The sequence below is a fragment of the Myripristis murdjan genome, chromosome 12 (genome assembly GCF_902150065.1).
Source record: "Myripristis murdjan chromosome 12, fMyrMur1.1, whole genome shotgun sequence".
NCBI classification, from domain to species: domain Eukaryota; kingdom Metazoa; phylum Chordata; class Actinopteri; order Holocentriformes; family Holocentridae; genus Myripristis; species Myripristis murdjan.
This window is the reverse complement of record NC_043991.1, coordinates 8624804-8650287: the sequence shown is the minus strand read 5'-3', so window position 1 is coordinate 8650287 and position 25484 is coordinate 8624804. Positions and strand designations below refer to the sequence as shown.

Sequence of the window (25484 nt, the reverse complement as noted above, 5' to 3'; positions counted from 1 at the left end):
AAGGCAAAGTGAGATGAGAGAGCACATTTGACTGCGCAGAGCACGCATTCCCTTGACACGTATTTGTATGGAAAGCAGTCACAAGAGACTGTGGACAAAGCACCACTGGTGTTTATAATATGAAGGCAGCAAAATGATTTCACTTATCATGCTTAGGCTCATTTCCAACCCGCAGACAAGCGATTACATGTTTTCTTTGTGTGGTGCAGTGAATTCCATTAATATTAAAGAGTCTAATTCTAATACGCTGCGGGTAATTCTCTTGCTATTTTAATTTTACAGTCTAATAAGAGAAGTTAATTATGCCTATTTCCCCCCTAGGTGACATGTTACAATGACCAAGAGAAACAGCTCTAAGTCTCAGACGATATTAAGCCGCATCCATAAGATTGGGTTCTGTTATGTACACAATTAAGTTTGTGTTGAGCACCTAACAAAAGAGCACATTGCTTTACAGTGCAGTGGTGATAGGCCATACTAATCTGTGTCTAAGTGGAGACAAATGAGCCAGCAGCCACCAGGAAAAAAATGTTGGCATTTTATATTTCTGCAAACAAAGGGTACACTGAAACGTCACTTTTTTTTTTTTTTTTTTTTTTTTAAACATGATCTTTTCCTTAAAGTTAAGAATGACCTTTTTCTTAACCTTAACCACGATGACAAACCTTGCTCTAACTTTAACCGTGACCTTTTCCTAACCATAACCAAATAGCTTTTGTGGCTAATGAAGCTCACCAAGCAAACAACAGTGGCTAAAATAGCTCACAAACTAACACTGGCTTATGCACAAACGTTAACAGTCTCATGATGCAGACTCCAACACATTGGCTATGAATCTAAACGTTTCCATACAACATATATTTGGTTCAGAAACGCTGACATTTCAACGTATCTCTTAGTTTGCAGGAACATAAAACGGCAACATTTTATTCTCGCGACTGGGTTGGAGTCAGAGGAGTCAGTTATGTTCATTGCAAAAGACAAGCTTTCGCGGAGGCGTTTATCAGAAAGGTCAGCGTGGTGAAGAGTCAGCATGTAAAGGTCAAAGGTGAACCGTTGACAACAGCGGATAAAAGGAGGGGATATAAGCCTTACCGACGGAGGAGATGTCTGTGAAGGGATCCTCCCCTTCCTCAGCGCTGATCAGGTCATTTTTGCCCTTCTTGGCTTTGCCTCGCTTCAGCACTACACACAGAGCGGAGGAAAAACAATGATATGAGGGTGAGTATCCAGGCGATGAAATAAACTTTTAGTAGCGAACATAAGCTGAGTGAGTTTAGGATGATATTCTAATGTTTCCTGCTTTCAAAAGGATGGTAGTGTTGTGCTGTTGCCTATTTGTATGGGCATTATGCAAAGTGACCTAGGAAAAATTGCAACAGAAACTCTTTCAACTTTTTTAGTCTCATAAATATGTTGGTTATAACATATCAAAAGTCCTAAGAAATCCCAGTGGTGGAAAGTATTTAAAAAATGCTGAAATAGGTGATGTCCCAATTTCCCATTGACACCCATGTTAAAACAATCATTTATGTAAACTAGGCAAAAAGTTCTGCACCGCTTTTTCAGTCTATAATTTCTCCCCTTCATTTATACCCAATAGTGTTGTATCTTATACCGTTGTAAAGCCTGATTCGTCCTCTTTCCAATGAGATACAACTTGTAAGGATCCTGCATTTATGGAATGAGTGACACCGGTAATTGTGTGGGAAGCGACCAATTTTTTTTTGACAAAATCCCCTGCAATATTTTTTCAGTTGATCATTTCTCCCATTTAACAATACCAATTGGTGTTATCTTTTATACTGTTAGAAAGCCTGAAGTTCACCCCCTTTTTGTCACAAAATGCCTATACAATATATTTGGCAAAGCAATATTCTCCAATATCAAACTGTCAAACTCAAGCAGTCAACAGTTTGCATGTGCATCAACTACAATCAGCTGGAATTTGTATTTAAACAAAAGAACCCACATATTGGAATCGGATGTATATGCGTACATGTATTTGTGTGTGTGTGTGTGTGTGTGTGGTGAAGTTGTTGGGTGGGCTAATTGGAATCTATGAATAGCAGGCATCAATCACGTTTTTTCATTCGGAAATTTCTCTGCCTTCCTGCTTGAAGCCAGCCTTGGAATGAAAAACTGCCAGCGCCACATGAATGTGATCGTCACATGACCTCTCCATGTCACAAAAGGAATGGGCTTTTTCTCGAGATTTACAGCCCTGCCTCTTCATTCCTGAGGTGCTTGGAGGCAGAATCAGGGCCCTGCTGCAAAATGAATGAGGCTGCGCGCCGAGGAGAAGCCTTGGAGAAACTCACAGGGTGAATGGTGCTCGCATATTAGAGAGAGAGAGAGAAGATCAAATACACAGAGCTGCACTTTTATTCACATCCATCACTTTGACGCCACTCCCTGCGTTTGAAGAGAAAGTTATATTTCCATTTTGGAAAAAAAAAAGATAAGTACCTGAAGTTCATTATTTATTATCTTTAAAATGTGGAGGATCCGGTCTGTAAAAATGTTGTCATTATTATTTATTTATTTATACATTCAAGCAATGATTTATGCACTATCCTGCAAAAGTACCATAGAGTATAAGTAATTTTGGAACAAAGCAATTGAAAATCTGTAGTCAGTCGCTCAGCTATGATTGGCAGTCTGCCCCAGTGCTCACACCTGTCCATCAGTTGAAAAAGGACAAGTTCATGTTTTTCTCCTCTAACAACATCAGAGTAGCTTTTCCGTGGCAGAGGACTCAGACATGTTAATCTTCTGTTTGTAGCTAATTCAGAAAATAAGGCCAATAGGTGCTGTCATTTTTCTTGAATAGTCAGCTTGCTTGTATGTTTTGTATGTGTCTGCTAGCAAACAGCACAAGCGTTTCCATTTGTGAGTGGGCACACGTGTGTGTGTGTGTGTGTGTGTGTGTGTGGCAGAGGTGGGTGGAGGGTGTTACGGCACATTTAACAAATCCAATCCATTGCTGTAAATCCCGCTAATTAACCCTTGGTTCCACGCCCGTCCTAATTGGCTGAGATTATGGACCAATTATAATATAAAGCTGAGCTGTTACAGAGAGAGAGAGAGAGAGAGAGAGAGATAGAAGAACAAAGGGCAGAGCGTTAGAAAAGGATTATGTGGTTGGAAAAAGAGTGATAATCAAAAAAAACTACAAAGAGAAAGTGACAAAGTTGTGTGCGTGTCAGAGGTTTGAGTTAAACTTGCACCATATTCTCCAGGTGAAAGAGAACCAGATCACATTCATGGTACAGGGAGACGCTGATGGTTTTGAAACGATTTGTGCACAGGATGTTGATGTTGTGCAAAATCGAGCTTTGGATGGAAATGATCAGACCATTTTCTTTGCCTGGTTTACTATCGGTTCCCGCTGTAAGGGACCACGGTAAAGCAGGCAACGCATACTCAGCCCTCTTCTCACCTGGGAGGTTCTGTTTCCTCTTGTACCACGCACCGTCCAGTGGGGACTTCTCCTCTGCATTCTCATCCTCCTCCTCCAGCAACACCTCCTCTGTAACAGGACAGGAGAGCATGAAGAACCAAAAAAGAAGAGAGAAAGACTGTAACGCAAACACATCGGCACACGCATTGAGTACATATTCACGCATGCAGGGATATACACCCAGAAATGCACATGCCAGCGGTCACACTGAGAATGTTTATGTGCAGTCGGTATGTTTTGGAGATAAGGCTAACCTGCTTTGCAGATCCACTCCAGGTAGCCAGTCAGCTCTCTCTCAATCTGCTGCTGTCGCCGAAGCTTCAGGAACTCCTGCCTCTTCTCAACACGCTCTCTCTCTTTGGCAAACTCTCTGCAGACACGCACACACACGCACACACACACACACACACACACACCGAGATATATCTTTATACATAGATTTTTAAATTGGATATTGGATATTTTATTAGATAACATGTTTTTTAGCAATGACTAATAAGTGATGATTACCTAGATTATCCATTTTTTAATATTCAGTAACTAAATATTTCATATAAAATATAAATATAGAAAAATATATGCTTATAAAAACTAATATATATCTATATATATAATAATGGTTGGGAATTTGTCTTTCAGAGACTAGCCATCAAACACAAAGAAACCGAGCCATGCCAGCTCACACACACACAGCTATACCATTTTGTGATTACATATGTAAAGTGCCACTTATTCCTTTAATGTCTTGTCTTACACATTTGCCGTTCTTAACATTGTCCTTCCGCTTGGGTAGCGGTCTGTTCTGATTCAATTTCCCAGTTTAAGGAAACTAAAATAGCTATTTTCCTAAAGTTTCCAGAAGCTCAGTGACCACAGACTGAATTTCAAGACAAAAGAGCAACATGTATGTTTTTGTTAAGGCTGGGTGTTGTAGGCAGTTTTCGACAAAGGGCTTATGGAAACCAAGACAGAGATGACGAAATCACAGTTAACAAAACTACAAAATATCCGGTAATATATGACTGCAAATAAAGCAAGTAACTTAATGAGTAGAATGCAACTATTGAGATTTTTGGACAAATTATAATTTAATGATATAAGTATTATAGCAGGATAGATTACCCATTGTGGGATCTGTATATTCCTATATCAGTTTTCCATACACGGTCTGTCTCCTACCCACAGTGTTGGGTAGGAGACAGGAAAAGGCATGTTTCTGCAACATGTTTCTGGGAGGAAACCCATGTGAACAAGATGAACACATACTGCACAGGGAAAAGGGCCACGGCTAGAAACTGAAACCAGGACCTTCTTCCCGTGTGGCTACAAGTCAGGAATCAAAGCCTGCATTCAGTATGTTGGAACCTGTATTGTGCTGTCCAGTTTAAGTGATGGCACTTTCTATTTTTACCCCCTGCATCATCCAAGCACAATATTAAAACTCCACAGGACAACAGCTGACTATCTCCAAAGCACGGAGCCCTGTCTTTATTGGATCCATTCATGCCTGCCTCAGTACGAGTGACCTTTACATCTGAAAGTGCACCATGGTGAACACCACTGATATAGCACCTTGGTGTAAACACACTCCTCGACTGAGAGATACTCAAGCTCAAAATAGGTATTTTGTTCAAATGGCGTGTTGGATAAGAGCATAGAAATTGAATGATTCGATTTCATTCGATTTCTATGGACATGACACAAGTCCTCCAACCCATATGACCTCATAGGTTGTTTGTTCCAACCCTCGAATACAACACACAGGAGCATCTCTAATACACCCAACAGGAGCATTTCCTAAGTTAGCAGTGAATATGACCCAAAGGAGAGTATCTAATCCGATACGTAGCAAATCAGTAAGAGTTGGTGGGCTAATGATCACTAATGAACATCACCAGCCACTATAAATACTTGGTTATGGTTTGGAAAACATTATTGCTATGGTTAGGGAAAGGTTTGCAGTAATGGTTAATGAATTACGGACGGTTACGGATCTGGATCTGAACTCGAGTCAGCTAAGTTGTTGATTGGCCCGTCCGTCACCTCACCAGCCTCCTTATGTAGAGTTTGTCACTCCCTTAATACTATAGCACAGTGTTTTTAATTACAGAACTTGTAGAGATCCTGTAATCAACGAGTTTAAAATGTAACTATAGGTTGTAATAAGCTGCTGTACAAACCCTGCATGGGGTCGCTTTTTGCCGGAGGACATTCTCTTCAGACACTGTGCATGTACCTCCTGAAGTTACACTGCTGAATGCTGCTGAATGCCAAGATCCTCTCAGTCACATCTAATGATTATAAGCAGCTGCTGTGCTGTGATCAAATTCATGTACAACTTAAATGACTGGTCCGTGGTCAGACACCTTTCAATAGAGAAGTACAAAGTCACAGAAGCCACATAAACCCTTGGTGTAGGCTTTACACACGGCACACAGGTAACTCACAGTGCTATGAGCGAATGCAGAATTATGTCCAAAGGTTTGTGTGCCGCTTGTCATTTTGTATATATGCTACAAAATTATTAAGAAATGGATTTACTTGGATTTTTTTGTCAGTAAAGTGCAAGTGAAATTCATATGACCAGTTCACACATGTACACACATACAAATAGAGCATGGACATGGATAAGGCACTTTTGCAGTAGCTGTATTGAGTAGCATAAAGCATGATAGAGCATCAAAAGATAGATAGATATGAGAAGGCTGAAGTGCTACAGAATTAATATAAGACACGTGGTGTGTGTCCCACCAGTAGAAACATGGACAAAGAAGAAAACTGCACCCATATGAGAAGGACGTGAACATCTTCAAATCTTTTGGAATTCAGTACTAAAGAAGGTTTCACTGCCGTAATTGGATTTCCTGTTATTTCTCTCTAGACTAATGACCATGCACATGAAATGTGTGCTTTTATTCACACTTTGGTGAGACAAGGGGCTGTGAGTCACATTGAGAGGGAACACAGTGGGTGAGAAGAGCCTCTTCGCTACCACAGACAATGAGATGGACAAACGTCAGATGCAGGACCACAGGGAACCATGATGATTACAGCCAGGGAGAGCCTTTTTAAAACACAGGGGATGACAGGGAAAGATGATGAAAGAAGCAAAGTAAAATTGAGGAGGTAGAGAAGAGAACAGAGCAATAGCTAATGACTAGTTTAAGTCAATTTATCCTCAATACACTCATTTTTAGCTTATGATTTCAATCATGAGTAATGCAAAAATATCCAAAAAAAGCAGTTTCTCACCAGCCATCGTCACTCCCCTCTACTTACTTTTGTTCGGTGTGACATGTTAAGTGAGTGAGTCATTTTGTTCTTAGACTTTTTCATTATACAGGTGTCTCATCCTGTTAACAGACAGGTAAGAGCATTACTCCCCTAACCTCAGGACAAGGCAGAACAGCGAAGGACAGGATAGGGAAAGACAGGACAGGGCAGGATGCTGCTTGGTTACCTTGAAGAGTGGCAGCACTCACAGAGGAGTGGGGATACATGAGATTAAGGTTTCTGCAACACAAAGATACCCCGGTACCTCCTGGCAGAAGCAAGTCTCACATCACTGTGTATACATGGCTGTGTGTTTATATATGTGTGTGTCTGCCAGTCACGATATGTCCCCCTATAAAGACACTGTGAGACTCTTATCCTTAGCCATACTGCATCAGTATATACTATGAAACTGTCAGATTGACGATACAAAGATGGAAACTGTTTCGTGTTGTGTGAGATCACCACCTGGAGGGTTTGGAGTAAATGTTAGGCGAAAGGTTGCAGCGGGGACAGGATTTCACACACTTTGGCAATGCCAGCTGGCTCTCAAAATACAGAGCCAGCACTGGTGGTTGTTGAGAAGTACCAACTAAATATAGGATTGTTTGGATACTGACTACACAGTCCACACTTAGGAGACCTAAACTCACATTAATAATGACTGGGAAACTTTATATGGTTGGCTGGAAAGACCATTCTGATCTGGATCCAGGTGGTGTGCTCTTATCAGACTTATCAGATGGTGCTGGTCATGGATCATGTATAAAAAATGCTATACTTATATGACAGGGGCCACATGAGTGCACTTGCTACCAAAGCACTCCAAAGTTCAGCGACTGACTTTGTAGTTGTTTCATCAGGCCTGAGAACATGTGATTTGGACTCTTGGTGAAGAAAGAGGGAGTCTGAGCTGTCTACTGATCACCATCTGGTGGTGAGTTGGATCAGATGCCAGGGGAAGCTTCCCAAAAGGACTGGAATTCCCAAACATACAGAGAGGGTGTGCTGCAGTAGTTAGTAGAGGACTGCTCGCAATGATTTCTACTCTCACATGTGGTAAAGACAGCTCAACCACAAAACGTTGACAATTTACTGGTGAATCTTCATTCCAACCCTGAACTATGGTCAAAAGTCTTGGGTAGTGATTGAAAGAATGAAACTGTGGATATAAGGGGCTTAAAGTGACGTTTCTCTGGAGAGACTCTCTGTAACAAAGTGAGAAGCTCAGTAATGCAGGAGGACCTTAAAGTGCTACTGCGCCACATTGTGAGGAGCCAGCATAGGACCCCCCAACCCCCATTTAGACAGATTAAGTCCATGGCAATCTGGAAGGAGAACACTTGGGAAAACAGAAGGAACCCCTGCAAAGAGCTGGAGTGAGTTGGGGAAAATGTCTACAACGACATGAGACAAGAAAATGGATGGATGGTTGGATGGATAACTAGAAAATCTGTCTGCATCATTGCCACCAAAACAAATTTCTGCCCTAGGCAAGATCATGAAGATGTTTACACACATTAAAATTAAAAAAAAAAAAAAAAAAAGTCTTCAGTCTTCAGTAATAATTATTTTTATCAGTTAGAAGTATGTGCAACTTGTTTTATAATGAAAAAATGGACTTATGCAATTGTATATATGAATATTGCACAAAAATGACACCTGCCCTAAAATAAATCAGACTAATGGAAATGTTTTATTTTGTTAAAGTCTCAAAAAAGTAATATCTGTATGGATAAATAAATTAGTAAAAAGTGGCACAAACAATCTTACCACTACCAGCAATGTCAAGAAGCCAAATTTCTGTCCAACTCTTGTTATTTTTCTGATTATTTTGTCACTGACCTATATTTCTGTTTCTTGTCAGACATCATAAAAGTTGATTTTATTGAAGGTCACAAAGTGCCAACTGACTAGCCAAGGTTAACAAAGCCGTTAGCATTTTACGACTCTTGATCGAATCACGTTTTTTTTATGGCTGTGCTTTCGTCTGAAACGGGAGGATCTGTCAGTGACATCACCTGTGTTGTGGTGTACATAATTTTGGGATGACTTACCCTGACAGGACACCCAGCACCAGGTTCAGCATGAAGAAGGAGCCGATGATGATGAGAGGGATGAAGTAAAGCCAGTTCCAGGTGTTTCCTGCCACATCATTGGTCTGGGATACAAATCCATACACCCACACACACACACACACACACACACACACATGCAAACACAAAAGACAAACAACACAGAGGAAAGGACAGAGTCATTAATACACTTTCTATTTAATTTACTTTTGTAAGAATTGAGGAGGCTTTATTTTTCTCTGCATAACCTATATGTCAATGTAACTTTCATTAGAGGGTGCAGAGTGCAGGTGGAGCAAGGTGCCTGCACATCGTCAAAAACTAAACATTATAAACTTTCTTAAAAGGTAGAATTTATGGCAGATGTGTTGCATTGAACTGCATTAAACTGTACAGGTGGACCTAATAAAGTGGACACTGAGCGCAGAAACAATATGGAAATGAATTTTTTTTTTTCTCTCTCTCTCATTTTCCCCTGCATTTCCAGATCTTGAAATTATCAAAATCATATTACATACATATTTCATACTTTTCCAGACTGTGTAGGAACCCTGCCGACTTCACATCACACATTATGCAAGCCTATGCTGCCAGCACCAAGCTACTGAATATTAATAAGAGACAAAATGAATGACAAGACAACCTCTGGCCTGCTGAACGGTTGAGTTTTCCTTCAAGAAGAGTACCGATTGATCTCTGCATAGACATAAAGTCATACGGACATACTGCAACATTGAAATGTTTTCCTATTGGTGCACACATTTAAAATATCATCTTAATGCCAAACATGCTTTTGCTGGTGCTTCCAATGAGGTTAGCAGTGTGTAGAGAAGCAATTCTAATCAAGCCACATTTGTAGAGTGCATAAGTGGAAAATCTGTCAATACAGCCAAACTGACCGATGCAGTTGCTAAGTGGATTGCCATGGACTGTTTGCCCATTAGTGAAGACATCAGGCTGTCTTCAACAACACTAAAAACATCATCAAAATTGCATCTGGCAATCTGTCATATAAACTCTAAAGAAGCGCAACAATTGCTTCCAAAATAATATGATCGATAATGACTAATCTATGACTACCTTGTCATTTATGCAATTAAAAAATGTATTATTTGACAGCCCTAATTTCACTGTAATGTATAATTGGCAATTAAGTTACAATAATTCATATTACTTTGAAATGGAGAGGAAAGATTTCACAAATGCAGCAGTAGGTAAATTGAGTTCATCTGTGTTTAAAATGTGCCAGCTACCAGATGAGAGGCTAAGAGCGTATTTGATCCTACTTTCCCTTGGCAGCTACTCCCCACGGTCATTCCAATGAATAGGAATGTATTCTTAATCAACTCGCCTGGTTAAAAAATACATGTTCTCAGTCAACTTTCCTGAGGGCTTTCGGATAATTTGCTTGCTTTGGTCTGAATCAAGTTTGAAGTTACTATTTTGTTGCATTTTTCATTAGGTCCAGTTCGAGTTCACACAGCTCCGTGTTAAAGCAAAACCAAAATTCGTAATCAAATGACACACTGCTGAACACGTCGCTCACGGAGGAGAGAAATTTCACTTGGAAGCTCTGTATTTGTATTTGTTTCCACAGGCAATCGTGCAATGTTGTTGTCAACCATAAGAGCTCACAGCTTCATTACTCATCGTTTGTGGAGATTTTAACAATCGGCCTGCACCAGCAGCTTTGTCTGGCTAACAGCCTCAGGTGTCAGCATCCTCTTTGCTTTCACCCCAGTCGCCAGAATAAAACGTTGCTATTTTACATTTTTACATTATAACATATGTGGTGAAGCCTGCGTCAGTGTCATGTGTCGCTTTGTCACATGACACTGCTCGCTTCGTTAGCCACAATAAGTTAGGAAAAACTTTGTCGTCATGGTTAAGGTTAGGGAAATGTCATGTTTAGTGCTGTCAGAATCAGAATCAGAAATACTTTCCCTGAGGGGAAACTGGGCTTGAAGTTGCTCAAATTATCACGAGAAGAATTAAATTACAAGAAATAGAAAAGAAATATGAAATAAATATAAAAATATGCGCCTTGCAACCTCTGTGTACCATATGCATCCTACAAAATATGACAATAAGTACAGAAATAAAAAAATGAACACATGAAAAAAAGGTATACCTATACATAATTTATACTGCACTGTTGAATTGCTGTCAAGTCCTACAGTTATGAATTATTGCATAGTTAAATGGTTAAATCAACAGTTTAAATAGCGTACAGTCATGCAGTCCTTTAACTCTGACTATCTGACCCTAAACGGGAGGCGTTAAAAAGTCTGATGGCCACACGATGGAACGACCTCCTGTGGTGCTCTGTGGTGCATCCCGGTGGAATAAGTCTTGCACTGAATGCACTCCTGTGCTTGACCAGTGTGTCGTGGAGTGGGTGGGAGACCCATGATGCCATGTAGTTTGGATAAAATCCTCCTGACACCACTGCCAGGGCGTCCAGCTCCACCCCCACAACGTCACCGGCCTTGCAGATCAGTTAGTCGAGTCCGTTGGCCTCTGCTGCCCTCCGCCTGCTGCCCCAGCACGCCACAGCAAACAGGGGAGCGCCGGCCACCGCAGATTCAGTAGACTAGGAAAAGCGCCATAGAAATACAGTCCATTTACCATTTACCATTCATAAAACCTCCTCAGTATCGTCCCACAGATGTTGAAGAACCTCAGAAAGTAAAGACGGCTCTGGCTCTCCTTGTTGAGGGCATCTGCCTTGTTAGCCCAGTCCAGTTCTATGAACACTCCCAGGTACTTGGAGTCTTCCAACGATGTCCACACTGACCCCCTGGATGGAAACGGGTCACTAATGACTGGGCCCTCCTCAGATCCACAACCAACTCCTTCGTCTTTGTGGAAAAAGTCTCCTATCATGGCCCTGCACCCAGATCCTCACCATTTCTGATACACCCAACTATCGCAGAGCCATCAGGGAACTTCTGAGGATGGCAGGACTCTGAGTGGTGGTTGAAGTCCATGGTGTAGAGGGTGAAGAGAAAAGTAAACAGGACTGTCCTGTTGTTGACCGATCTGTCAGACACACAGGGTTGTAAGCGCACATACTGTGGTCTGCCAATCAGGGAGTCAACAGTCCAGGACATGGGGGAGGCGTCCACTTGCCCAGTAGAGTCGGCCGTGTTGCATTGAAAGAACTGGAGAAATCAAAAAACATGCCCATCACAGTGCTCGCCTGCTTGTCCAGGTGGGCGTAGGCACTGTTTAGCAGGTAAATGTTAGTTAACGCTCTCTAAATAATGTTACATACATGTCTCTTGCTTGAGATGGGACTCAATCCTCAGTGTGCAGAAGCGAAGTCCACCCCACTTTGCTTTATACTATGTCACAAAACCTGAAAACATGACATTTCAACATATCCTTGGCTTGCAGAAATGTATAACACCAACTTTTTTTTTTTTTTTTCCTGGTGATTCGACTGTTACTTTCAACCCTCAATGCAGTGTATTTTGGTTTTGCTTCCTATGGTTAGGGTGGACTATGTCGTCCCTCCACTTTCGACTTTCCATTTTCGTAATTTCTAAAATGTATTCTCTGTCAACTTGCCAGTTTAAATATAGATGTGTTCATCCCATCTAGTGAATAAACTTGCCTGATTGAAAGGAAAACCAAACAAAGCAAAACAACAAAAAAAAAAAAACTTTGCCTCTATGAGCTTCCTGCCATTCAAAGCTGCTGAGTCTATTCCGCACAAATGTAAAACACACAGACCTCTGTCTCCTATCACTGGAAAACAACTGTGTAATTCAACAAGAATTACAAGTCATAAATAGCCAACTGGAATAAATTGGTGTTACAATTCAATCTTCTGTTAGTTGCTGTCAGGCTGCCCACGGGCTGCAGGAAGAGTCTGATTAGCTTAAAATACATATATTATAAGTAAGAGACTTGCACTTGGCCACTTTCAGTCACACACACATATGTGCACATGCCACATGAGCACAGTACACATCCAGGTAATTGTGAAACAGTTAATATCAAGGTATGGTGATGAATTGGGTTGGATTATAGGAATCTAAAGTTGAATATTAGGGAATGCTAATCAGTCTTCAAAAATGATGCAAGTACTCAAATTAGTAATCATTAAAATACATCTTATTAAACATTTAATGGGTTAATGTCTGATGCTTTATTACTGATCCAGTTAGCATTTACTAAGTAAGCGGTTAAAACTATGTATCAAAAAAAGCAATCAAAAGACTTTTTTTTTTCACTAGTAATTTGTTCATGACTAATCAATACGTTTAATAACATTTGAATAAATGATTTATAAGAAAAAAAGACAGTGAGAGATTATTATGTTATTTTATCAGTTATGAAACAATATGAAAATGATAAATTCAATACCTCCCATACTCATTTATGATGCACCACCACAATATAGGGACAGCTGCCACGAAATAAAAAGCTGGTCACTGCACAGAAACTGATTTAAACTGATCTCCAGTGCTGTGCCTAGTTTGCGAATCATGCCATTGTTTGTTGTTTGGCAGTACTCAACCTGGCAGAGACTTCTGTCAAAAGCTGTGGTGAAACTTATCATCTAACAATTTGTTCCAAACTTCCTGGTGTTACTAACATTTTGGCACACTGTGGCTGGAGATGTGTACAGCTGCTCCACATGCATAAGGATAATATGAGCGCCATGCGAACACTGAGATATTGCCTTTGTTAACCACCTGAACATGTAATTAAATCTGTTGAAATTAACTGAGTAATCCTTAGTTCACTGTTAAAACACAAAACTAATCATTCATAATTTGGTAGTGACAAAATATATATATATATATGACTCTTGATGTTAAATTAAAACACACCATTTGTTAAGAACGGCTTTTATGAAATAACTGTAAAGTCCCCATGACATGACCTCACATGACCTCTACTTCCTGTGAAAGAGCACATCATAAATTGTGACACCGTCCTGCAAAAATCAAATATCCTCTCCCATCCCTTCCAATGAAATTGTGTTTCCCTCTTAAACTGATGTCCTATTGGTTTACACTTGTGAATGATCCTTCCCTGCACCGTGTCCCACTCAAACATCCTGCTTCAACAGGAAATACATAGAAAGAAGGGGTCTTTAAGGACAACAGTGATATTTTGGCTTGGGCCCAGATTTCCAAAGCCAAAGAGTATTGTTGTTCTGACAGTAACAGACTGCACATTCTTGATGCTAGTTAGTCACTGGAGGGGGACTACATTGTTGTTGTCCCTCTATTTTGAGGGCCACAGTATGAGAGAACCTCAATAGTCATAAATTATGCCATTTATTGCATGTTTTTATCCAAAGCACTTTACAGTATTGAATGCACTTTTTTTTTTTTTAGTACCGATGCTCTCAGTGGGATTTGACGCCCACATCTGGCTGCTCTATTCTCTACCCACTGAGCTACACAGGACCGATAGTCAATGCTTATTCTTCCAGGGGGTCCTAAAAGTCTGCAACCTGCATGTCCGAGTACAGTCCCAGACGGAAGCCTATTAGCAGGGGACAGACCTGGGGACTGATGGGCCATGTGAAGCACAGTGACATTTTGCAGACGCCAGAGTCGGAGCACTGCCACATGCTGGCTGTAATTGTGATGGGAGGTTCAGGGCGGCTGAATCAGCAGGCTGGAGATCCATATTATGCACACAAGTCTGTATTATGTACACACACACTCTCCCTCTCTCTCCCTTTCTCTCAGCTGCCAGAGAAGCAGCCCACACAACAGGATAAATGGCTGGCATCAGCCTCTCAGTACTGTCCATCATTCTCTCTCTCCCTTTGTCCCTCTCCATCTCCAACATCTCTCTCACTTCCTCACTGTCGCTCTGGCTTCACAGTATTGCTGTCTTTGTCTCTGTCACTGCCTCTCTCTCTCTCTCTCTCTCTCTCTCTCTCTCTCTCTCTCCCTCTGCCATTTAGTTAAATTCATTCGGTATGAATGTTACATGAACAATTTTATATGTATGGTATCTCATCTCTTAGCTCTCTCCTGCTCGCTTTCCTGCTCTCCTCCTCATTTCTCTCCTCCCCCTCTCTTTCTGTGCACCCCTCCACTTCATCCACCCATGCTCTGGGGAACCTAGATGGTGTGAGAGAGAAAATAAAGTGGAAATGCACACTGTTGCATCAGCTTACAGTCCCCGTGTCAGGTGGCGAGGAGGGAAGACTTTTCTCTCCCGCTGACATGGCCTAATTCTTCAGCTGACTGCACAGGCAGAGGGAGATGAGTTTAGTTGAGCTTGTGCAAATGTTGTTTTTTTTTTCAAAGCCTGACACACAGCCAGGTCTTTGCCGTGAGAGTCAAAGAGCTGCTGGTTTTCTCAGATTTGAATTGTTAAACAAGTTGAAGGCTCTCAAACACAAGTACACACACGCATACACACGCATATTCACCAAGACATGCAAATACAGACAAATTAGTCTCTACTTAATTATTTAAATAGTCACGCAGCCACCACCCTCCCTACACACACTATCCAAGTCAGTGAAGTTCTTCGTCATGTGATCCATATAAACCTCAGTCAAAGAGCTCAATGAGTCAGACTTTCTGTGGTTAAGTTAAGACGGCTAATTTGATTACAACTTGATTCAGTAAATTTAAAAGTACAACGAGAGGGGGAATAATTTTGTTCAAATGAACATTTGCTACAAAGGCAAATGAAAGATCTGTTGGACCGTCACTGAATGCCAATGACTTAAAATAATGAGACAAAATTTAGAAAGCAGATAATTCATCCCACCGGGGACTGAAGATGAGAGGGAGATAAAGCAGGAATACATTAGGCATTTGATTCTCCCTTCAACTGTTTTCACTGAAGGATGTTTACACATTCCTCAGAGCTGCATTCCTTCAGGAGTGTTAACTCTGTTTTAGTATAATGATGAGAGAGGAAAAGAAAAGAAATGAAAAGAAAAAAGGGAGGGCTGACACTCAGGAAGGGACATCACACAGCTTCCTCTATGATTTTGAAAAAGTCCCTGGCCTTTCTGGTTGCCAAGTATGAATGTGTGTATATGGATGTGTGTGTTTTTGCAATTCATATACACGGGCTGTGATTACTCACCCCTCCTTTAGGTACCTTGGTTATGAAGCCATGCAATGAGATTAGACACTCGTGCAGAGCAGGAGAGTAGATACCTGGCATATGGCAGTCAAGGCCAATGGCCTCATAGTAATTCAGTTCATTAGAAAGATGCTGATGCACCATTTTGCCTTGAGCAAGGTACTTCTAATGACCCATATGTTGTTTTAGCATAATGTGAGGACAGTAAACAGTTTACCTGGGTAAAAATGTAGCTATCAGCATTATGAGCAATTATATGGGAAACACAGAAAATAGCTGATGGCAGCCTGAGGTAGCTGTGAGCATGTAAAGAGTTTTATTGTAGTGTGAGATATGCACCATTTGAAAAAAAGTGACACCTACTCTTGCAAAATGATTGATAGCAATATATGAGGGTTAATTATAGCACTTTTTATAAACTTAGCAGGCACCTGAAGTCGGTTGACAAAAAGACGACACTCTTACAGACTGACTCGTCTACATTTGAGTCACACCGAAAGATGAACTTTAGGTAATAATTTTGTTTCTGAATGGATATACAGAGTTTTGGAAATGGCTCACTTTATATTTTTTCCCCCCGTTAGTCCCATTAGTCATTGCTTGCTGCCTGCTCTGAATGATCAGCAAGGAAAAAGTAAAAACAGCCAGATAATTTGGTGTCATGCATCATGCAACTGCAGTGTGACAGTGCGCTCCCACGCTGGGCTTACAGTACTGCAGTCGCCCACACACACACACACACACACACACACACACACAGAGTCATACACACGCACACTTTCTGAGATGCCTAGGAGAGCCAGTTGCCTGCTGAGATGAAGACAGCCACTCTGAATCAATTCCACAGCTTCTTATAGTCCATAAGCATAGACAGCAAGCAATGGTAAGAGCTCTGGTGACACAAAAAGCCCAGGTCTTCACATAGTTACTAAAACCAAGGAGCCATCACAGCCATTGCCTCCTAATGACAGTGTTCAAATCAAACTGAATCTGATGCTCTGGTCTCCCTTCCCTGTGTCTCTCTTGCTCTTTTGTCTCCATCTCTCTCCATTCCTCTCTGACTTCTTTTCACAGAGTCTGCATTTTTTTTTTTTTTTTCTCTTTTGACTTCAAATTAATTTGCTTCAGGCTAAAATTAGTGGTATTTAATCAGGCAGTTTGAGTTCAGAAGGCCGCCCGCTTAATTTGAATGTGGACATAAAATTCCACTCACATCAAACTATTACTGAGTGAGTATATCTGACTCTCTCAGACGACACAAAATGAGCCCATTGTACTTAAAGGTATGCTAATTTGATTCCTAGATTCAAGGCTGTACAGGCCAGGCGACTGGAAGCTAGACCACCCATGCAGCCTGACTCACTGAAACTGAACTATTTCACACTTTGTTTAGGTATTTATCTTCATTCAATAGCTGTAGTAGACAGAGACAGGAAAGGCAGGGGGGATGACATGCAGCGAAGGGCTCACCATGGAAACGGCTTTCGGACTTGATATGTGGTACGCTCTCGACCAGGTGAGCCACCGCGACCAGCGTGGTTTTAACAAATCTTTGTTTAACTCGGCTCGGTCTCCAACACCCCCGAAATGTATACCTATAGTAGACCTATACATCATGGTTATGATAAACACTGCTGCTGAATAAGCTCTAATATAAATGATGTCATCCTTAACTGAATATATCCCAACACATGTGCAGATAAAAGCAAACACACACAAACACACACACCGGTTGATAAAGTAGATAAAGTTACAACTTACTACCTCTTGCGTGTCCAGTTAGCAAGCCAAATTGTCTGAAGCTCCACCTGTATTGTCACTCATGCATGTTTAAACAGTCTTCTTGGCAAATTACTCTTTAATTAATCACTTAATGCATAATAATACACAGTCAGTTTTTTTTTTTTTTTTTTTTTTGAGACAAAAAACATACTTTAGCAGCAACAAGCCACCTGACATGAAGCTCAACATCAGGTACTTTCTCCATTCCTTTCCTGACAGAATTGAGACATGGCTATCAACACATACATGTGCAGGTACATACACATGCACACGCACACACACAGACACACACACACACATGTATGCACCATGCACAGTGAACTCGGAAACCTCAATATCCTTAGTTTGCTCCTGTCACTCCAATTAGCCATATCCACAAAGGAGCATGATTCACTGGTAACCCACAAATAGACACGGCCGAGCATCTGAACTTTACCCCACTTTGCCTACTTGTCTGTCTCTGCTGCTCTATTTCTCATTTCTTGTATTTGACAAGCGCCATGATTGCCCTGACAGCACAAGATGCCACGCTGACAAGGTCAAGGTGCGCCCTGCTTCAGAGACTCAGACGCCTCTAATAAAGTGAGAGAAAAGGGACCGATGGGATGACACATGAACAAACACACTCACACACACACATTCAAACACATACATACACATGCACTCACATGCAGATCTTAGTGCTGTCATGTCACAATGCAAGACTCAACTCAGCCTAATCAATCTGAGGTCATGGTGTTCTGTAGTGTACTAATGAGTGTATTTTTAGAAAGATGACACCTGGGTGCAAAGAGCATTTGGGCCTAAATGTAATGACCCTAGTAGTCTGAAAAGGATTTTTTTTTTTTTGTACAATTTCATTAAATAAAATTGGTCATACAGAGCATAAACAGAGCAATTTAAACGAAAAGACAATCTGCAATGTCATTTGGCTACCTGAAATAATCTGATTATACACAATTTAAAACAAAATAAATAAAAAAAACACAAATTAGAAATAAAATTTGACCGTCTTGTGGAGAAAGTAACAACTCTATCAACTTTTTTTTGAACAGATGAGGAGAAAAATTAAGAAAAGAATCAGGTCGCTCACTGTAAACTGAGGCGCACGTTCAGAACATGAAATATAATTTCCGGTATTTTCGGCAATTCGCGTCGCAGCGGTGTTTTGGCTAAAGTAGGCTTAATGAGTCTTGTTCAGATTTCTGAGTTCATGCCATTTTAAAGAGGAAACACACAATTTGTGCATCATTTGATGTGACAGGAGGGTATCAACAACTGATGACTATCCACAATCCAGTCTCTGAGTATGACAGCTGTGGTTTACTGGCAGGGACGTACACTGCAAAAAGCATCCATCTATCATTATTCCTTTTCCCTATTATGTTATTTATTTCATGTGTTGTTATCTCAATATAAGAGCAGGGATCTCCCTTATCTTAATACTGTTTTACAAAAGAAGCTTCTTAAACAAATTAAACTGGTAGAGTTTTCTATTGATTGTTATGAGAAAGGACGAGATTTAAAGACTAAAGACAAGACTAAACGGCTTGTTAAAATGGACTTTTTTTTTGCAGTGTAAAGTCTGAACATGACACAGCAGAGCTAATTAGGGATGCTTCTAATTTGTTGGCAGCCGTTAGGTCGCCAGGAGAGACAGAGGAAACGTAATAAAATCATGGGGCATGAAATGAAGATTGCCACATTATCAACGCTGAGAAACCACCCACACATCCTGCTGCTGCTACAACAGTGTCACATCCCTGCTGATTGGCTCATGGCAAAAGGCAGCGCAGCATTCACAGTGTGAACCAACGCAAGCGTTTTCTTTCATTTTGAGTTTATTGTTATGGAATTTCTCCTAAAAGACGGCGTGCAGCGGAGAGAGAGGAAAAGAGAGAACAAAGACAGAGATGTTGATGACGTGGACAAAGGTCAGGAAAAGGATGGCGTTCACTCCAGTCACTCAGAGAATTATACAGATTGCATTGTTTAGCTCAACTTGGAAGCAATTCATATAGTCTACTGTTTGATAATGAATCATTAAACATCAAATTAATGAATAAGAAATATGTTCATGCATTTATTTATCCATGCTGAAATCAATATCCAATTTTCACTTTCAAAGCTAAATTAGACCAATCACCTAAATCTGTTAATTACAAAGAGATGAAAAGGAGAATGGAGAGAGACTGAGTGAGAAATTATGAAGAAAAAGCCCTGAAATTATTTCGTAGGAAAATACTTGTTTTTCCTCCTCAATGGGTAATTTGATCGTCATCTGTATTCCTCCATGATTTGGCCTGAAATGTTCTTGTGCATATCAGTAGAATCCACCCTGCGGCTTTCAGACGATAACGAAGACGCTGATGGGGGGTAAACCCTGACGTCAAAAGCACAGCTCTGCAATGCCTGGAAAACATTTTTGAGAGGAATGCAAAGTGCATCCGAGCTTGTTTTGGGCCTGTTCACCTCCTTGTTGTCACCACTCTCTCCTTCTTCCCTCCAGCCACAGAATAATACGGCAGATAACAGCGCTTTCCTTTCCACTACATCGGCTGCTGCTGAGAGAGCAATGGATCTTGGGACATGGATATTGGGAGGGGAATGGATGGTAGGGAAGAAGCAAGGGGGGTGGAAGGAAGAGGAAGAAAGGGCAAGATGGAAATGAGGGGGAGGATGGGGAGAAGCGCTTTCTACTATCCAGTGCGCCATTAAGGGGAGAATATCCCAGCATTCCCCCCTGGGGCGGAGGTAACACAGTCATCAATTTACAAGGTTAACACTGGGTTACAAGAAAGTATGTAATCCACAGTATAAAGCCTTTGCCTGGATGTTATTTAGATTTCATGATGTAATGCCCCACCCCCCACCTCCAAACTGTGTACTAAGAGAACATATTTGCATTAGTAAACCAAGGTTTGTGGCCTGTATGTATATTAATGCATACATGGCAGGCATACACACTTCACTGCACTCATACAAACACAACTATACACACATACATGCCTGCAATCTTCCACTGGCATAGGGAGTGAGTTAAGGAGGCTTCGGCAGATCATTAGATGGATGTGTGTGAGCAGGGTGGCGGCAAGGTGTTAAAACCATTAAGAAGCTCTAAAATCCCCTGTTGATTTCAACATTGTCGGGAATAATGCCTGCAAACGTAGCAGCACCTCAGGAGTGGCAAACAAGCCAATGAAACCGCCCTAAATTAGGCGTCTTCTACCTTAGGCTGTGTCCACACTGAGTCGGGTAAATCCTAAAACACCGTTTTGCTCTTTCAACCACACTACACCGCAATAGCATTTTCACTAGCAATAGCATTACACTGTTTCAGAGTGTTTCCCAAAAGCCCGCTGTCCACATGAAAATGCATCAAGTCCACAATTGCGCATTTAAGGTGGACATGACCTAAGTCTCTCAAGCCAGGCTCTGTCATTTGCAAGACAAAACTGGAAGCTGCCCTCTTCCGACCAGAAAAGCTCTTCAAATCAAAAGCTACTTCAACAAATCCTGACAGAGTCCATGAAAATGTGTTCCCCTTGGACACAAACCTAGGCAGGACGGATTATTCATTTATTAGCATACCAAAATGTGGGGGAATAAACATAATGTGACAAAACCAGTGAAACAAACATCATTAGACATAAGGGATGTATCTGCAGCTTAGCAGCCAACTGGTGTTAGCTAGACTTCAAACAGTGGTTTCTGGTAGGATTTAGTTATGTGACTGCAAAGCAGCTATGGATGTGGAGAAATGACCTGATATCTGCCCTCACTTCCCATATCTGTTTCAGGCATGGAGAAATACAGAGGAGTAGGCCTAGTAAGCATTTTGGGAATTACAGGAGCCAGTCATCTGTCTTGAGAGACTACCTAATCTTGTTTCCAGGCTTTCACATCTGCACAGAGCAGAAATCCTGGGAGAAGGACCTTAGTTGTCATGAAAAACGTGGAAGCTAGTAAGACCCTCCCACCATCCTCTGATTGGTCTCTCAAGCTGTCCATCTTGGTCTACACAGGAAAGCGCAACTTGGTAATCGTCCCATTGTTAATTGTGCAAGTATCTTCAATAGTGTGATTAAATATTGCCTCCAAGAGCTCCATTTTTCACAAACTACTAGTTTTTCACCTTGACTCTTTACTCCCTGGGGGAAAATATTCTGCAGAGTGGGCAGAAACAGAAATTTAAGCCTAAATATTCTCTACATTTGGTAAAACCGGGAGTCCAAGGAAATGTGGGGAACTTCGTTAAGGTTAACTTCTGAGCGAACAGGCTGCGTGCTTGTGTTTTATGAGGCTTTGTGAAATCTGTCCTACTTAGCCCAAAGACGTCTTAACGCATGTGGAGTCAGCCTTGCCACTTTAAATGCACAGCAAGGAAAAGAGGAAGGGATAAAGAGGGAGAGAGACAATGTGAAGTAAGAGAGAAAGGCAGCCTGAAAGTGAAAAGGACAAAGGGAAACACCTGGGATGATGATGGGTAGGAAAAAAAAAAAAACATACGGAGATATGGTGATGAAAGCCGTTCAAAGGCAGAATAAAAATAACTAGTGGGGAAAAAAAGACGACTTTGAGCAAAAACGAGAGAAAAGGAAAGAAAAGCAAAGAGAAATACAGACAGTAACACTGAGAGCAAAGACGTTCTCAGATCACAGCCGCGTGGGTCCACGCTGCTTGGGATAATGAGCCAGAAAAAGCTACAGTTACATGTTTAAGGATTGAGATGAGGAGGAGCGGGAGGAAGGGGGGAGAGGGAGAGGCAGCTCAGCTTGCGGCTCGCTCTACAGAGGCAGTCGGCTGCTCGCTCACCTGGGAGAGAGAAAGAGGAGGAGGGCGGGTAGCCTGAAGGAAAGGGAGAGGCAGTTAGGGAACAGCAAGAAGTAGATAAATATGGGGAAAGGGAGGGTTTTGGGGAAGAAATGAAAGGAGAGGAGCGAGGGAGAGCCAGAAGGTGAGAGGTAAAGGAAGCAATGAATAAATGAGGATAGGAAAGAGAGCAAGAGAGAGAGAGAGAGAGAGAGGCTGAGGAAGAGAGATGGACAAGCAGGGAAACGGAAAAAAAAAACAAGCAACTAGGAGAACAGGTGGAGGAGGAAGAACAAATGAAAGAAGGTTGAACGGTTTTTAAATGATGCAGTTTTTGTTAAAATTGACTCCTGTCATTCTCTACTGCTGTATTAATTCTCTATGTTTGTACCCAACACAATGACACATGGTCAAGAGTTATTTATAAAATCTAAAAGTCTGTAAATGATACGATGGGAGGTTTTGCACATGAGTACAAAACATAAACATCCAATTAGAATTCAATGGGCCAATGACAATTTATTATAAGTGATACTGACTATAGAGCTACGCAATGTAATGTTATTAACTCTGAAAACTAATTAGGTAATTGTGCATGCAAAACAGGAGTAACTGCAAAGTAGAGCAACTGCTGGAAGACTGTCAGCAAAGTAAATACGGTGGAACTAAACCAGACAAGCTTATTACATTAAAAAAAAAAAGACATTAAAAAACATATTAAAAGATATCACAAAAAGACATTGCACCAACTTCCTAACACCTCAATTGACTCTTAGTCAAAAAAAAAATAGCTGTTTGAAATGCACCAGTTGTTTTTAATGGTCAAAGATGAACCGAAGGTGTCCATCAAACTGTCTTGTCTTGTCTTGTCTTTCAATTTACGAAGCGTCAACAGAGAACCAGCACAGATGCTTTACATGAAGCCTCAAGAGTAACAGTGTGGAAAGAAAAAGGTAATTCTCAACTTTATTGGTTTTTCCCTCTCAAATTTCCTCTTCAGGTGATCCTAAGTAATCAGCCGCCTGTGTGAACTACTGATGACTAGTTAAAATTATTCCTGGAGGAGTGCAAGATGGACAGCAGTCTTGCATTTTTTATTTATATTTATTGATTTATTTATTTGTCTTTAGATGGATATTTTGCAGTGCTTTATTTTTCGAGTGGCAGGTACTAATAGTCTTGTTTGCGTGGTTTGGGGTTCGGTTAGAGGCCTGTGATGGACGGGCCACCTGTCCAGGGTGTTTTCTGCCTTCTGTCCAATACATGCTGGGACAGGCTCAGTGTGACCCTCATTATGAATGAGAGAAAACAGACAATGAAAGAATGGGAGGATGTTTGGTTAGGTGTATTTCTGCTCCCATGTTTTCACAGTTAAAAGGCTAAACTATGGTAGAAAAAAAATCTACCTTATGCAAAATCAAACAAATTTCAAGCAGCGCTGCAAGCAAAGGTCCATATACCACCGACGACTTGACGTCTGTTTGTTTAATAACACCCCACGCTGTCTTTATAGTCTTGCTGCTTGGGCACCTGTATGACCAAGCATGCAAGTTACATATACTCTTACATGAATACAGCAAGTTTAATTTAAAACTAATTCGTCTTGGAAATGAGCGGAGGAAAAACGAGCATGATGCAAACAAAGGAAATAGACTGGAAACGTGCAACAATCAAAACCAATACGATATTTCACTTTGGTTGCAAAACGCCCATTCTGCATGTGTGAGCACGCCATTTTTTTTTTTTTTTTTTTTTTTTTTTTTTTTTTTTACAAATTTTGTTTCTACTGTATTACCAGCTTACGTGTAAAGCTCTTGGTCAGACAGCTCATTGTCGGGTTGGCCCAGACATTTCCTAAATCTTTTGTTCTGCTTGGCTGGACCTCCCTCACCCTTTGGGGATTCTTGTTTTTCTTTTTGTATTCTGGGATTATGTGTTCGTAAAAGTCAGCACCATGTTTTTGGAAGCCCTGCCAAGCTAAAGACTGGGTACTGGCATTTGATAATGAAAACATTTGGGTGGGAGAGAGGGTGAGGAAAAACTGTGCTAAAAACTTGTACAGAGGAAATGTCATGATTCAGTAGCTTCTTTAACCCGTGGAGAGTGTGAAGCACTGACATAGACTCGCATAAAGTGTGATATTCTGTGCATACGTGTATACATGCACACACTAACACTGTGAACACGTATATTGTGTCCAAAATACCACGGTGACTCCTTTTACTATCCAAGCAGAACCCGATTTGACACATTGACACCCTGAGGTGGGCCTCTGCTTGCCTGCTCTCCATCTCTCTCTGCTTCAGCACACCTGCTTACATACAGAGAGACCGAGGAAATATCATAAATGAGAAAAGCCATGGGTTTGCGACTGAAAGGTCACATGTTTCAATCTCAGGACCAACTGGGAAAATACATGCGGTGAAAATGAATGAGCAACACTTTGGATTCCATTAACTACCACCTTCCAGGCATCCTCGAACAAGAAGTTTAACCCACCAACACTCCAGCGGAGGTGCTCACGGCTCACAGGTCAACAATACAATATTGCGGTTGTACATGTCAGCACCCAGGTGTGAAAATCTGTTTCTGTGTCGAATGGTAAGTAAGGTGCAACCGGAAAAAGAACCCGTGTGCTCAACAAAACTCTGCTCTGTGTAAATTATTAATGCTCAAGAAAAAAAAAAAAAAAAAAAAATCTGTGTGAAACAGCTGAGCAAAGATGATAAAGTTGGAGGTGCTGAGTCAGTGATGCTGGTGTGTGTTTTCTATACAGTGTGTTTGTGTGTGCACCTCTGTGCAGGACAGTGATGGAGAGAGTATAAAAGTGTTTTACTGTACTTAAGTATAACTACTCTTACTTTGCTGATATTTAACGCATGCAGAAATAAAATCTAAATCTTTCCCAGGAGACTCTAAAAGGACGAAAGAACAAAGGACTAGATTCTTTTAAATGGAAAATTTAGAATTACAAAATAAAGTGCGCAAACAAAGTA

The 25484-nt window shown here is 41.0% G+C and overlaps 1 protein-coding gene across 2 annotated transcripts in view; it reads right to left on the bottom strand.

The window, feature by feature from the left end:
• cacna1bb (calcium channel, voltage-dependent, N type, alpha 1B subunit, b) overlaps window positions 1-25484 on the bottom strand; it is a 191225-nt gene that overhangs the window by 80825 nt on the left and 84916 nt on the right. For both annotated transcript variants that reach the window (XM_030066133.1, XM_030066134.1), the window contains exons 9-12: window positions 8794-8897; window positions 3718-3833; window positions 3443-3532; window positions 1096-1185 (exon numbers count right to left, since the gene is read on the bottom strand). In XM_030066133.1, coding sequence (XP_029921993.1) covers window positions 1096-1185; window positions 3443-3532; window positions 3718-3833; window positions 8794-8897 — 400 coding nt within the window. The remainder of the gene's footprint in view (window positions 1-1095; window positions 1186-3442; window positions 3533-3717; window positions 3834-8793; window positions 8898-25484) is intronic.